This window comes from Rhineura floridana, chromosome 1, assembly GCF_030035675.1.
Source record: "Rhineura floridana isolate rRhiFlo1 chromosome 1, rRhiFlo1.hap2, whole genome shotgun sequence".
Taxonomy (NCBI): domain Eukaryota; kingdom Metazoa; phylum Chordata; class Lepidosauria; order Squamata; family Rhineuridae; genus Rhineura; species Rhineura floridana.
This window is the reverse complement of record NC_084480.1, coordinates 11,619,230-11,634,345: the sequence shown is the minus strand read 5'-3', so window position 1 is coordinate 11,634,345 and position 15,116 is coordinate 11,619,230. Positions and strand designations below refer to the sequence as shown.

At 43.5% G+C, this 15,116-nt stretch overlaps 1 protein-coding gene across 5 annotated transcripts in view; it reads right to left on the bottom strand.

Annotated features, from left to right (window-relative positions):
• Positions 1 to 15,116, bottom strand: part of SETBP1 (SET binding protein 1) — a 351,819-nt gene that overhangs the window by 94,884 nt on the left and 241,819 nt on the right. Inside the window, exon 4 of one of the 5 annotated variants that reach the window (XM_061613557.1) lies at positions 3,558 to 4,633. The exons of the other annotated variants lie outside the window; for them this stretch is intronic. Within the exon in view, the coding sequence (XP_061469541.1) occupies positions 4,317 to 4,633 (317 nt within the window). The 3' untranslated portion in view covers positions 3,558 to 4,316. Of the gene's footprint in view, positions 1 to 3,557; positions 4,634 to 15,116 lie in introns of those variants that run through there. 5 annotated transcript variants of the gene reach the window in all.

The following is a 15,116-nucleotide window of genomic DNA, read 5'->3' as shown; positions in this document are numbered from 1 at the left end:
CTAGTACTGCACGCAATTTGGAAATTATATTTCTGTTAATGCAACCTAAAATAGCTTTTGTCTTTTTTGCAGCCACATCATTCTGTTGCCTCATATTTAGTTTGTGATCAACAACAATTCCAAGATCCTTCTTGTATGTCATATTGCTGAACCAAGAATTCCCCATCACATAACTGTGCATTTGGTTTCTTTTTCCTAGGTGTAAAACTTTGCACTCATCCCTATTAAATTTCATTCTGTTGTCTTCAGCCCAACGCTATCAAGATCCCTTTGAATTTTGTTTCTGTCTTCCAGATTATTAGCTGTGCCTCCCAATTTTGTATCATCTGCAAATTTGATAAGCATTCCCTTCACCTCCTCATCCAAGTCGTTCATGAAATGTTGAAGAGCACTGGGCCCCGCTCATTACCACCCCCCAATTTGAGAAAGAACCACTGCTAAGTGCTCTTTGAGTATGATTCTATAACCAACTGTGGGTCCACCTGTACTTCATAGTCTTTCCTTATATGTATTTTATAAGTCCTTAAGCACCTTCTCTGATAATAACTTCTTTCTAATTGTACCTAAAAGATTGTCTCAACCCAACCGATCACTGTGCTCTGCAGGAGAGGGCATCCTGCATATACTGTCATATCAGGAAGTCTATTCCACACTATGTCAGAATCAGGCCTTTAGTATAATGGCCCTGGCCATCATGTCACACCATCTTCGCATTACATATCAAGCAAGAGCCGTCTCTATTGCCTTTTTGGTGCCCGTTGAAGAGTTGTTTCTTTCAACAACCCTTCTAAGTAGAGATTTTTATCCCCGTTGGTATGTGCATTGCATGCCATATTCTTTTTTATATATGCAATTGTTTTATACATGGTTTTATTGTGTTGTGAAATTGTGTTAAATACTTTATAGGAAGCAATTCATAAATGAAATAATTAATCATAATCACAGTTATGCTGTTTTGTGGAACAGCATCCCTCTTGAGATATGACAGATGCCCACTATCTGTACTTTCTGGAAACAACTGAAGGCATTTTTGTTTGATGAAAAAGGCCCCATCTGCACTACACATTTAAAGCAGTATCACACTCCTTTAAGAGGTCATGGCTTCCCCCAAAGCATCCTGGGAACTGCAGTTTGTTAAGGGTGCTGAGAGTGGTTAGGATCAAAGCTTGGGAAAGTTACTTTTTTGAACTACAACTCCCATCAGCCCCGGCCACCATGGCCACTGGATTGGGCTGATGGGAGTTGTAGTTCAAAAAAGTAACTTTTCCAAGCTCTGGTTAGGATAACCCTGTTCCCCTCACAGAGCTGTAGTTCTCAAGAGTTCCCTGGAAGAGGGATTGATTGTTAATCCACCCTGGGAATTACAGCTCTGTAAGGGGAATCTGGGTCTCCTAATAACTCTCAGCACCCTTAGTAAACTACAGCTCCCAGGATGACTGTTTAAAGTGGCATGATACTTTAAATGTATAGTGGAGATAGGGCCAACGTCTCTGCCTTAGGTATTGTTTTTTAAAACCTATCTTTAATTACTTTTAAGTTATGTTTTTAAAGTGCATTGAGACACATGTAAAAGGTGATCCATAGATTAAATAGGAGTCGTCATCATCATCATCATCATCACCTAAATCCTTGTGAACTATTTCTTTGTCCCTCTTGCCACAGCCCATTCTGGGCCCCAGCCGCAACACCTCCCACGAACAGAGGACAAGGCAAACAAAAGTCATTGCTTCCTTGTTTCCCTTGCTGCTTGCTCGCTGGCTCAGAGAGGAAGGGGACCAGCTGCAGCAGCCAGCTGAGGAGGCTCCAGGGGTTGGAAGGACCATGGGACAGGGTGTCTGGTGATGACGCTGACTTCTGTCGCTGGCCTTGGCAGGCAGTCCAAGTGAGACCAAATGATGGAAACTGCAATTTTTCCATTTTAGGTAAATAGTGGAAAACTTCCAGAAAACATTCTCTTAGGTTAGGAGCACCTCCTGTACAGCTGGTAATTTGTGTGTTGTTGTTTTTCTTTGTATGGGGGTGCAATGCATATGCAAGCCAGCTTTGCAAACAGTTATTCCTATTTAAGCGTTATCTTCTAAGGCCTTTCCAGAAGCAAGATAATGCTATGGGCCATTTTCTGGGAGGAGTGCGATGTTCATCAAGTAAACAATGCCATTTGGATGAAATGAAACTGCTTAAAAACTCCCTTGGAAGCAAGTGGGCTAGGGAGAGGGCAAGGGAAAATCTATAACATCCTCCTGGACAGATAACACAGGCAGCAATTTAGTCTTCTAAGGTAAAATATTAGGGTACGTGTAATGGATTTGGTGCATTTCTAGCTACTAAAAGGGCAAAACTGGTGCTTTCTTCCGGCTATTCGTATCTATAACTAACGCAGCAATGATCCTTCTGGTGAATTTTATATGCCCTGTGAAATCCCTTTGTTGAGCTTTAAAGCAGCACAAGAGTTAGAAGGTTAGGGGAGTTCTCCTATGCAGGGGAAACATGTTTGACCCACAGCAATGATATAAAACAAACATCTTTGCTAACTGCATGCAGGATGTTTAAACACAGGGGTACATCAACAAAACAGACTGCACTGATGCTACATTATGCAAGATCATACTGTAAGATGCTCAGGGGTGGTGTCATGAAATGGCCAAGGGCAGATTCACACACCAAGAGCCACCGAGGGTTCACCCAACCGGCACTTTTATCACACTATTTTCACACACGTTTGTCACATTCATATTTTACATTTTTAGGTGTGTGCACGCACACACACACACGTACACAAAATCCAGAGCTATACATTTTAAAGACTCAAGAGTTCAAAGAGGTCCTAACTGTGAGTTGGAACCCAGGAACACGCCAGCTCAAATCTCTCCTCTGCCAAGAACTCAACGGGCATCCTCAGGAAAAATGGTTTGTTTTCTGTTGCTCCAGACCAGAGGACTGGACCAAACGGGTGGAAAAAACGTTAGGAGAAACTTCCTAACAGTATAAAAATTGTTCAACAATGGAACAGATTGCCTTGGGAGGTAGTGGGTATGGAGAAAGTAGATTTTTTTTCTCCCTCTCTCATTACACCAGAACTCAGGAACATCCAATGAAGCTGAATGTTGGAAGACTCAGGACAGACAAAAGAAAAGGACTTCTTCGGACAGCAGCACATAGTTAAACTTCGGAATTTGCTCCCACAAGATGCAGTGATGGCCACCAATGTGAGATGGCTTCAAAAGACGATTGAACAATTTCATGGAGGACAAGGCTACCAATGGCTGCTAGCCATGAAGGCTATTCTCTGCCTCCACTGTCGGAGCTGGTATGCTTCTGAACGCCAGTTGTTGGAAGCCCCAGGAGGGGAGAGAACTCTTGCTTGTGGGCTTCTCATGGACATCAGGTTGGCTACTGTGACAACAGGATGCAGGTGGTATTTAAGAAGAGGCCGGATGGCTTTCTGTTTTTCCATCTCTGTAATCACCCCCCTCCTCCTTTACCACTCCTCGAACCCACCCATACAGTTTATTTATTTATTATACTTGTATACTGCCCCATAGCCGATGCTCTCTGGGCGGTTTACAGTAACTAAAAACAAATACAATTTAAAATACATCTTTTAAAAAACAATTTAAAATTGCCTGTTGGAGGCAGTGTGCCTCTGAATGCCAGGCTGCTGGGAATCACAAGCAAGCAGAGCACTGTTCCACACAGCTTCGGCACATGGGCCTCCCCTGGGTATCTGGCTGGGCACTCTGAGAACAGGAGGGTGGGCTAGATGGCTCATTAGCCTGATCTAGCAGAGATCTTCTTAGCTTCTTAACTCCTCCCCCTCAAAAGCAATAATGGGCAATGGTCAAGAGGGAGCAAGCAACATGTCACACTCGCTCAAGGAGTTTGCTCACGTCCTCCAACACCACGGAAGGAGACCAACCTGTCCCCGTCCATTGGCTCATAGAAGCAGCAATTGCAGGGAATTTGATTCACTGCTTCCTGCTCGAAAGAACAATTCAATGGATTTTGTGACAAAGAACTAGCACCCAACTTTGCTTTCCCCCCCTTTCTCTCCTTCTTCCCAGTCCTTTGCCCCTTTGTGTCCCATCTTTTAACTGAAAGTCTGAGGGCAGGGGCTGCTGATCACTGTAAACAGCTCTGGGAGCCTTTTTCAGGTGAAGAAAAGGGTAAAAAGTCTCCTAGGTAAGTAAAACAGGGCCTTGATTATGACATTTCATTTCCTTGCTCACTGCTGTGTTTGTTTACGGAAAACGATGGAAGATAATGCTGAACTGAATTTCCCACTCCATTTTCAAGGGAGGAGGGATCTCACTGAACTTTTAAGCATGTGGGAGTGCTTGGCTTAGTTTACTTAAACAAGGTGCAGACTGTTTCCCCCAATTTTTTAAAAACTTTGAAGAAGAAGAAAAACACCCAAGGCCTTTGTAGTAGGTAGAACATCCACTGGGACCACCCAGCCTTTCTGGGGGTGAACTGCAATACCCACAGATTTTTCTGACTGGGTGGAAGGGGTCCACTGCAAGGCAACAGGGCTTGCCTTGTGAATCAGTGCCAACATTAAGAAGGAGATGGAAGCGTTCTCCCAAATATGGCTTTCCATGAGCTGCAGTTGCCTGGCTCCAATTACCATCAGACACTAGGAGGAAAAGAGAGGGATGAAAGCTAGCAAAAAGGTAACGGTTTCAAGGCTTTGAGAGAAGTGCCTGTTTTAAGTGGTACTGACACCAAGGGAGCAATTAAGCATTTCTGAAAATTGCAGTGGGAATATCATGCTTCTATTTAACCTGTACCACATGCATTATGTGCACTGAACATGAAGCAAAGCTTGGTGTGGGGCTTGATACAGAAATGTGTAGCAAAGAGTGTTCCATATGCTTATAAAGTGCTTCATGGAGCATAACCACAAAGACTGGAAGATTGGGGACCTACTGTAATTCATCAGAAGATTTCCTAAACCGTCCCATCTATTTGTCTGCATGCAGCAGAACCACATACCAAGGTGTGTTGCACAGATAACATGAATAAATAAATTATGGGTATGATCCAGCTGACAACAATCACTTTTAAGTCCTATTGATTTCAGTGGGAGAGATTTAACACTCCTTACTCAGAATCAAATCTCATTTTGTCACTGAACATGCCCTTTATATGGCACTGCAGCCAATTGCAACTCCCTGATGGGGATCCCTGAATGATATGTGTATTTTGTTAAACTCGGCTCCTGAAAGCCTGCCCAAATAAGAACGGTTAGGAGCAGTACTCAAAGATGCCGAAATGTTGTCACATCTCCAGAATTGTGAGTACCATAAATGTAGTTAGTTTATTTATTTATTTATTGCACTTGTATACCACCCCATAGCCGAAGCTCTCTGGGCGGTTTACAGCAATCAAAAACATTAAAACAAATATACAATTTAAAACACATATTTTAAAAACAATTTAAAACACAATTTTAAAATTTAAAGCAATATAAAAACAATTTAAAAACACATGCTAAAATGCCTGGGAGAAGAGGAAAGTCTTGACCTGGCACCGAAAAGATAACAGTGTTGGCGCCAGGCACACCTCATCAGAGAGATCATTCCATAATTTGGGGGCCACCACTGAGAAGGCCCTCTCAGATTGTATTTAAAAAAAGCTCCATGTAGAGTGCAATAGTTGAAATGGGAGGTTACCAGGGTATGGATAATTGAAACCAGGTTATCCTGACCCAAGAATGGTTACAGCTGATGAAGTAGCCAGAGCTGGACATAGGTACTCCTCACCACCAAAGCCACCTGAGTGTCCAGTATGGAATTAAGCAGTACCTTCAGAATATGTAGCACTTCCATCAAGGGGCTTGCTACACTGTTGAGGACATGTTGTCCACTTGATTCCTGAACCTGGGAAACACCCACCTCTGTGCCTCTCTTATCTGTCGGCTTCTCCTTCTTTGCCCTAATCTGGCCCATCACTCCTTTCAAGATACCAGCAGTTGTATAGCCTCTTCTGTTTCAAATGAAATGGAGAGACAGAGCTGTGTATTGTTGGCATATTTATGACACTATGCTCCAAATCCCCAGATGACACCTCCCAGGAATTTCTATAGATGTTAAATAGCATGGGAGATAAGATGGGACCTTGTGAAACCCCATACTACAAATGCCATGAGGACTAGCAGAAGTTCCTCATGCTATTTTCTAGTAAGTACTCCTGAAGACTGGAGTGAAACCACCATAACACAGGGCGGTATTCAATCAAATAATTGTGCTAGTGCAAGAATTAGCAGTAGTATAACAAGACATCCCTCCCTTTCCTGCCCCTGCACGTGCCCTGCACACTTCCCAAATCTGCTCTGGAGAGCTGAGGGAAAACCCAGAAAGTTTTAGGGAGCACACAGGGGGAGAGGAGGGGGAGAATGTTTCATTGCACAAGGAGAAATCTTTGCATTAACAGAACTAGCAACTAGAGATGCATTGAATGCAACCCATAGTACTCCCTATTCCCAACCCACAGAGTTGCTCAAACCCTGTAAAGAGGCTGAGGAGAATCAATAGGATAGCACTCCCCCCATCTATCTCCCGAGGAAGGCCATCAATCAGAGGGACCAAGACTGTTTCAGTATGATATCCAGGAGCCAAACTGAAATGGGTCTGGATAATCCATTTCATTCAGGAACATCTGCAGCTGACTGGAGAATACCCTCTCCATCACCTGCCCAAGAAAGCAATATTTGCAATTGGATGGTAGTTATCGAAAACCTCAGAGACAAGGAAGGCCCTCTTTAAGAGGGGCTGCACCACCAACCAATTGGAGGTAAAATATCTGGCTGATCTGTAAAAAATTGTAACCATTGGTCAGCGTATCAAAAGATAGATTTGTTGATTTTTAGCTAGGATATCAAGATATTGAGAGGAGTTCCTACCTTCTCAATAGTGGTACCAAAAGCATGACCTGAATTTGAAAAGGCAATAGTAGAAGCCTGATCAGTTCAACGATCAATGACTTTATTTTGTATGCTTTATTATGGTTAATAATTACCTACAAATTAAAACTGGAAATATGTTTAAGATAGAAATTTAAATCTTGGTAAATTGGTTGAGCATGGTTTAGTCATTATGCCATCTGTAGGGACAACTGCCTGGTGATAATGACATTTTTATTGATTTATGCTTTCTTTTTATTTCCTCCTCACATTTAGTTTGCGTCGATTTATGCTTAATTCTGTTTTTTCTCTCTCATCACATCTGATATAGTATGTCCACCTCCCTTGCGTTATACTGTGGGGATCTATGGTTTAAAATTACATACTTGAACTGAACTATTGGAGGTGACCAATAAATCACCTGCATATGATCTTCCTGCTGTTCTAAGTTTTTTATTATTATTATTAGTAGCAGCAGCAGCAACAACAACACAGTACCAGAACACAAAACATCATAAACGTAAGAGTACACTGTGCAAGTTAAAGGCAAGTAACAATTCCCTCTGCTTAACCAAAGATTCATCTAGAGAGTTTTCAGAAATATAAGTCATAACTTGACCAAGACAGATGATGGACTCAAGAAAGAGACAATCTGAGGTAGTTTCATGGTTGATTCACATTTCACCTTTTTTATGAGGGAACAAATCCTTACTGTCCACATTGCTGGCTTTTCCCACCGATAAGCCATTGAGGTGAGAACCCACGATGGAAGAACACACTTACGGAGGTTCACATGATCCCATCCACATGTTGAAAGAATGAAAGAGGAGGAATCCTGAGTCTTCATGGGGAGCCAGCCCCAACCCGGCACTGATGAGGGCAGTAGGAACACCCTTGCCACCTGTGCATCTTCAGGCACGTGAAGGGGCTCTACATCGATACTGACTGGACCAGGTTCCCATCTCATGCAGAGGAGGTCTACGTATGTAAATCAGTACCTGCATAGGCTGAACATAGAATGATGGTGTGGTGTAGGCTCTGCCTGCTTTGGCAAGGCAGGGGTGTTGGCTGGCTAATGCATACAACCCTGCAACCCTCCTCATTGGGGTGGTGCTGTCTGGATACCTCTATAGTCGCTTGAGGCAGTGTCAGCTGCAAGATTTCCTTGCCAGGGAGATTTATGAACACATGAAACTGTTTGAAATGTGAGTGAGGCAGACTGGCTCAGCACCTGAGGAAGGGAGTCACTCTTTCCCAACACCTACTAGAAGCTGCCCTGGGGACTGAACTGGGACCTTCTGTGAAGAAAGTCGTGATCTATAGGAAAATCGCTGTCCCTGTATTTTATTTTATTCTTCCCCGTGGCAACAGCTCTTCTGCCGCCCCTTTTTTATCCACCCATCTTATCAGGGAACCCCTATTCTAATATGTCCCTCTTTAACAGTGAGCGTGCCCTTTTCATTGTGTTAGCGTGCTGAGCTGATGTTTGCAGCAGAACTACACCGAAAAGGAAAAAGAAAGAAAACAACTTGTATTCCATTTGCTTTACCCGGGAGTAGGGATGGACAGATCTGTCAGTTTTGGGTTTTTCCAGTCTTAAGTTCTCTGCGTTTCCACATCAGTTTTGCGACTTTTAAAAAAAGTCCTCCTGAAGGTTCATCAGCATTTTAGAAAGAATTTCCCCTAATATACACATGTCTGTAAGCAATTTTGGCTAATATGCATATTTTTGCAGAGTATTTCCCCCCAATGTAATGCATTTTTGCATGTTATTTGCACTAATATATGCATTTTATGCACCCCAGCATATGCACTGTTGTACACATGACTTGGCTGAAGAACTGCACTGCAAAATTCAGAGACGTGTGAATTTCGAAGGATGGCTGTGGTTTGGTTTGCATACTGTTTAGGAAATTGCAAAGTAGGTAGGCTCACCTTTAGAGAGGCTAAGTGATTACCCCCATTTGATCTGTCTGTAGCATCACAGTGATGTCAATGTTTCCTTGGCTTTATGTTATCACAGAACAGGTTTTAGACCAGTGACTTTGAGGGGGGAAAAACGCTCTCTAATTCATTATCAACTCTCACCCCCCAGCTGTATTGTCCTTTCATTCCTAGTCAATTAACACTGCCTTGGTCTCTGTGATCTGGGCTCCTGCAAACTTGTGCAATTAGCATTAATCCAAGTGCAAGAAATACTCAATTTGCTATTGCTCCTCCTGCAAAGAAGGGAAGGAGATGAGGAAAATGGAAGGAGAGACGGAGGAAACACACAGAGTTCAGAATGAGTTTATAGTGTTTCAAGCCTGCCTTCACAGGTGAACTGACAGGTACCAGCCAACTGAACACTGTTGTGGCTTGCTTGGCCCCCACTCACTCATGACCATCCCTGTCTCAAAGTGCCCTCTAGTTAGGTGTCTCTAGCTACGTGTCACATATTAAAAACATGCACTTGGAGGCTGTGTGAGTTAGACCACTGGCCATGTTCAGGAGGGTAGTCATCCAGGGTCTCAGGGTGGTGGTGGTGGTCTTAGCAGGGTTCCTATGTCTCCAGCATCCTATGAGTCAACCAGCATAAAAAGGGAGTGTGTCAGCCACTGAAGAGAACCTTCTAACATACTTCCTTGACCTTTCCTGCTGATTGAAGCTGATCACAGTCAAAGGAGGTGAGTGAGCCACTGAAAAGATTCTTCCCAGTAGCTAATACACTCCCCTTTCATGCTTATCGACTGCTAGGGATATCTGTTGTTGTGGGGGAAGGCACGCCTCAGGAGTGCGGAGATGGCAGCGAGCAAGCCAGCAAGTGAGAGGGCATGACTCTCATGAAGAGACCCTCCAGTTCTGGATTTGCCACTACACTACTGGCCATGTGTCTGGACGGTCCTACATGCATACTGACATAAATGCATAGCACTTCTGAATGCAAGGAGGGATGTCCTGGGTCAATATGTTTAGGCAAGCATTCCCCTGAATTTGAACTTCTGATTTTATTGTTTTAACTGTTCTTTTTTTAAAAAACAACAACAACCCTGTTTTGTCATGCTTTTTAACTGGGTTGTTTTATTGTATGCTTTAATTAAGGCTGTTTTAATGTTCTGATCCAATTGCTATTGTGCATTTTAATTCATTATGTATTTTGTAATTGGTTTTTTAGTTGTAAACCAATTAGAAATCATTTTGCCGTATAAGTGGCATCGTCATTATCTCCTCTCCCTTGTGTGGAGGAGCTCTATGCATGTACATTGTACACTGATACATGCATAGGAGCCCTTCTCAGGCTACGTGGCCAAGGAGAGGCTAGTCTGCACAGCAGCCTCACTGTGTGATTTTAATGCATGAGGGGGTTCGTCTGGAACCTCCTTCAGATGGACTTTTTCATGAACTTTCCCCAACCAGAGCAGGAGGGAGTTGACGGAGAAAGGCAAGATGGTCACAATTCAATCACTGTTTGATTCGGTGGTTTGCTTGTCTGTCAGTTCAGTTACGAAGACAGGCTTACAGTGTGGCTCTGCCATCTGTCTTCTTGCCTTGCAGTTTGTCATAAGTGCCTTTAACGGCTTCTGATCATCGCTCAGCTTTTCAGAATTCTCATGAAATTCCAGGTACTTTAGAACTGGCAACTTTTGCTTGAGATCTTGCCTTCAGTTTGGAAGACTCCCTTAAGCACTAGCTATTCCTCAAGAGAGTGCTGAACTTTACAACAAGAGGGTGCTCAAGAAGATGGAGAATTTTGCAACATCCCTGTTGTGCTGATATCCCAAGTAGAAATTGCAGAGAAAGGATGCACACTCTTTTTTCCATCCAGAACTTGCACATCTGCTCTAACTTCCTTTTCAAATAACACCCCACAACTACTATTATTTATTAATTAAACTGATATCCCACCCTTCCTCCCAAACGAAGTGGCAAACAACAAGTGATAAAACAATGAAAACATATTAGAATCATCTTTGAAACAAAAGATCTTTAAAACAGCTGAAAAACAATTCCAATGAGGGTGCAGACTGTGATCAAGGTCTCTTAAAAGTCTTGTTGGAAGAGGAAGGCCAAAAAGACAACAGAGATGGTGCCTGTCTTGTGCAGCCTCCCCTGAAATATTAGACAGGCTTCCTCTTCCAACAAGTCTTTTAAGTAGAAACCTTTATCCCACTCCGCATCTTTTGTTATAATGTTCTCAGGTTTGGAATCTCTCTTAAATACCTTTGTCTTGGAAGAGCTATAGAAGTGCTCATTAGAGATGGCAGTGAACTTTGCCTCACTTGGATTTTCAAGCCCAGCTTTAGGAAGTCCATCAATTGTCAGAAAGGGCCAGAGCACACACCCCACCTGCACACACAGTGTAGAGAATGATACCTGTCCAATGGATACCTTCCATACCAAAGGGCAGCCCCCTCACAAGCTTGGGCCTCGGATTTTACTTTTTATCACTTCTTCCGAAATTAAGCATCACCTGGTGCTTCAAAGTAGCCTTAAGGACATAAAGGGAGCCCTGCTGGATCAGGCCAGTGGCCCGTCTAGTCCAACATCCTGTTCTCACGGTGGCTCATCAGAGGTGCATGGGAAGCCCAAAAGCAGAACCTGAGTGCATTAGCACTCTCCCCATTTGTGATTCCCAGCAACTGGCATTCAGAAGCCTTTAGCCTCTCTAACAGCAGAGGTAGAGCAGAGACAGCATACTTAGTAGTCTGGTAGTCTTCTCCTCCATGAATTTGTCCAATCCTCTTATAAAGCCATCCAGGTTGGTGGCTATCACTGCCTCTTGTGGCAGTAAATAGCTTAACTATGTGGTGCATGAAAAAGTACTTTCTTTTTGCCTGTCCTGAATCTTCCAACATTCAGCTTCGTTGGATGTCCATGAGCTGTGAGAGAGGGAGCAAAGCTTTTCTCTATCCACTTTCTCCATGCCATCATAATTTTGTAAACCTTTATCATGTCACCTCTTACAAACCTTGTTTCTAAACCAGTGGTTCCCAACCTTTATGAGTACGGAAACCCCTTTATAAGCTCAAAACATTTTGTGACACCCCTCCCCCCAGGGAGACAGGCTGGCTGCCAGGAAGGAAGGGGGAAAGCAGCCTTGCTTCTTTTCGCTCCACAAAAAGCCCTCTCCTCTCGTTCTGAGTAAGGGCGTCGTCAGCAGCGGCAGTGCGAGGAGATGGGAGTCGGTGATAGTAATCGCCTCTTCTTCCTGGGATCTCTATCCTCAGCCTCCTGTGGTATCTGCCATGTATTTTATAGGCAGATGCCTGCCCTCGGTGTGCCTGAAAGATGCTCTGGCGCTTCAGCAAAAGTCCTCCCCTCTCGTTTGGAGCAAAGGGGAGGTGTCATCTGCAGCAGCAGTGGGAAGCAGTGTCCAGGGAGTGAAGATTATTTTTTAAAAATAATAATAATAAACAATTCATTTCTTTACTATTTGCGGCCCCCAGATTGGGAACCACTGTTCTAAACTAAGAAGCCTCACATGATGCAACCTTTCCTCGTAGGGGAGTCTCCATCCCCTTGATCATCTTGGTAGCCCTTTTTTGAACCTTTTCCAACTCTGTCTTAGTATTATGAGAGAGGGAGAAAACCTTAAAACCAGCTGAAAGACTACTTCACACATTACATTTTTTAGGTGTATAGCAAAGGTTTTCTTTTAAAAGTGTACATCAAAAAATATAGAGTCTGAATGTCACAAAACAAGCATTTGTAAGAACATGCATTGTACAGACATACATGCGTGGGGCTGGCAATGGCTCCTCTTGAGTGTACACCTGATGGCTAAATCAGGATTTCCTGCTGAGTAATGTGGGAAACCGTCCTAACTACAGGCAATTTAAATGAAGAAGCAAATGATGGCAGTTCTTTGTAAGGACAAAAGTCAAAAGAAAATTGTGCTGCAGACTCAGACAATCATAAACAGACAGATATTCATAGAGTTTAATGAGCACTCTTGGCTCCAAATTTTCTTGGCAGGGCTTGTTTTAGTTTTAACATATTTTTATTTTCCTCCTTGCATAGTACAAAGTATGGCTCTGGTTAGCTAAACGCTGATGACTTTTCCATCCAAATAATACTTTTGACAATGAACAAACCAAGCTCATAATCTGCAGCTTGATGGATTAGATCATGGAGAGCCACACATATTTGCAGACATGAAAATAAACATGCAGCTTTCAAAAAAGCTGGAATAGCAAACCAGTGAAGTTAGGGCTGAAGCAAAGACGACTTTTTCACCTTCATGAGTAATTGTCATATTTTTAAATCCTCTGAAGAATCTTTGCAATTTTATTGGTTCTCTTGCTCGCAGAGAATCTGTTCTTTAAGGCATGATACTTGCACACATTTTTCACAGACCAAAGCAACTGCTAAGTGATGTTTTGGTGAGGTGACCAATTCCTCTGAATATTCTTCCATGAACTGAGATGTGGGATTTACCACTTTGTGGAGACCCACTGAAAACTGCAGTAATAAATGTCAAATGTCAACACAGGGATTTGGAAGATATTGCCAATGAGGGAAAGTCACCTTCTAGTAGATTTGCCATGTTATTTTTTTTAATTATTTGTAAAGATTGGGTGGAATATATTGCTAAACTGAGAAACTGGGAGGTGACGGAAGAGGTCCTAGCCATGTGACAGTATCACCTGATCACTTTACTCGTGCTTTACACTTGTGGTTTGTTCCATATATGGACTATCCGGGTACAAAAAGCATCAATAATTGTGAATTATGCACATGAGTTTAAATGGAGGCTGTGACCCCCCCAATCTTTCCTGCTATATATTCTGCAGAGAAAAGCTGATATCCAAACACACATCCACTAATCATTAAGCACAATTGGCTTCTTGTGTGTGTCTATTTTGTAGTTGGAGAACCATTTTGTAGATGGAGATGCCATCTTATCAGGAGGTCCATTCTGCACAACATAGGAAACGGACCTTTAGTGTGGCGGCACCTACCCTGTGGAATTCCCTACCCTTAAATATTAGACAGGCACCATCTCTGCTATCAGTACCGCCCCTAGGCACTGGGAAGTGGGGCAGTTGCCCCCGGCCCCGCGCTTTGGGGGGGGCCACGCTTGGCGATCTGTGTGAGAAGCAATGGCGGCCGTACGTTGCCAGGAGAAGCCGCTGCCGCGAAAACTGAGAGTGGCTGCTGAGTCAGGGGAAAAAACGCTGCGGTCTCAGGAGAGAAGCCACAGACTTAAAAGGAACAGCTGCCACCTCCCTCTCACGGCCGCAGTAGCAAGTCGGGGGGGGCAGCGCAGCCACAAACTCCAACGGCCGAAGCTGCAGCGAGGCTAGAAAAGAAAAAATTTCGCTGCAGGGTTTTTTGCCAGGCGAGCTGCTCACAAAGCTGCACAAAAGGGAGCTGCAGCCGCACGCTCACGGCAGCCAAAAATAGAAAGCCGCCGCCGCCTGAGTGGTAAAGGAGCTGGCGGTGAGAACCGGCTAGGGAAAGCTGTGCTCCCGGGAGCCAAAAATAAAAAGCTGCTGCTGCCGCCGCCGCATAAGTGATATAGGAGCTGGCGATGAGGACAGGTATAGGAGCTAGGCTTGGGAAAACGGGGCTCTGCGGACGAAGAACGGGGTACTGCCTGTTTGAGAACAGCAGCCGCCGCTGCCCCCAAAGCAAAGGAGCAAGGGCGGGAAATCACTGGGGAAGAGAAAAACAAATCCCCAAGACGCCCCAGTAACAAAACAAAACGTCTCAACAGAGAGGGAAGGGAAGCACTAACCCGGCTGGGGGTGTTCATTTGGTGTCTGGGCTTGGCAGCAGCTGTCTAGGATTTCAGATAGGCACCTGTCCTAGCCCCCCACAGAGATGCCCGGGATTGAATTTGGGACCTTTTGCATGCAAATTATGTGCTCTGTCACTAAGCTGCAGCCTTTCCTTTGAAAGTAATTCCCACTGACTTCAGTGTTTCATGTTTTGTAGTATTTTCTGCAATGAGGAAAACTTATCATATGTGACACCACTGCAATGTTTAAACCTGGTTTCTAAGGTTCATGATTCATTTCCAAATCTCACTATTGTTTTAAGAATTTTATTGACAATTCCTGTTACCACTGCATCAGCAGAGCGAAATTTCTCTAAACTGAAATTATTGAAAAATTATTTAAGAACTACGATGTCTCAAGAAAGGTTGTCTAATTTGACTTTATTATCAATAGAACATAAATTGTGTGAAGATCTAGATTTGGACAAGATGATTAATGATTTTGCAGAAGTG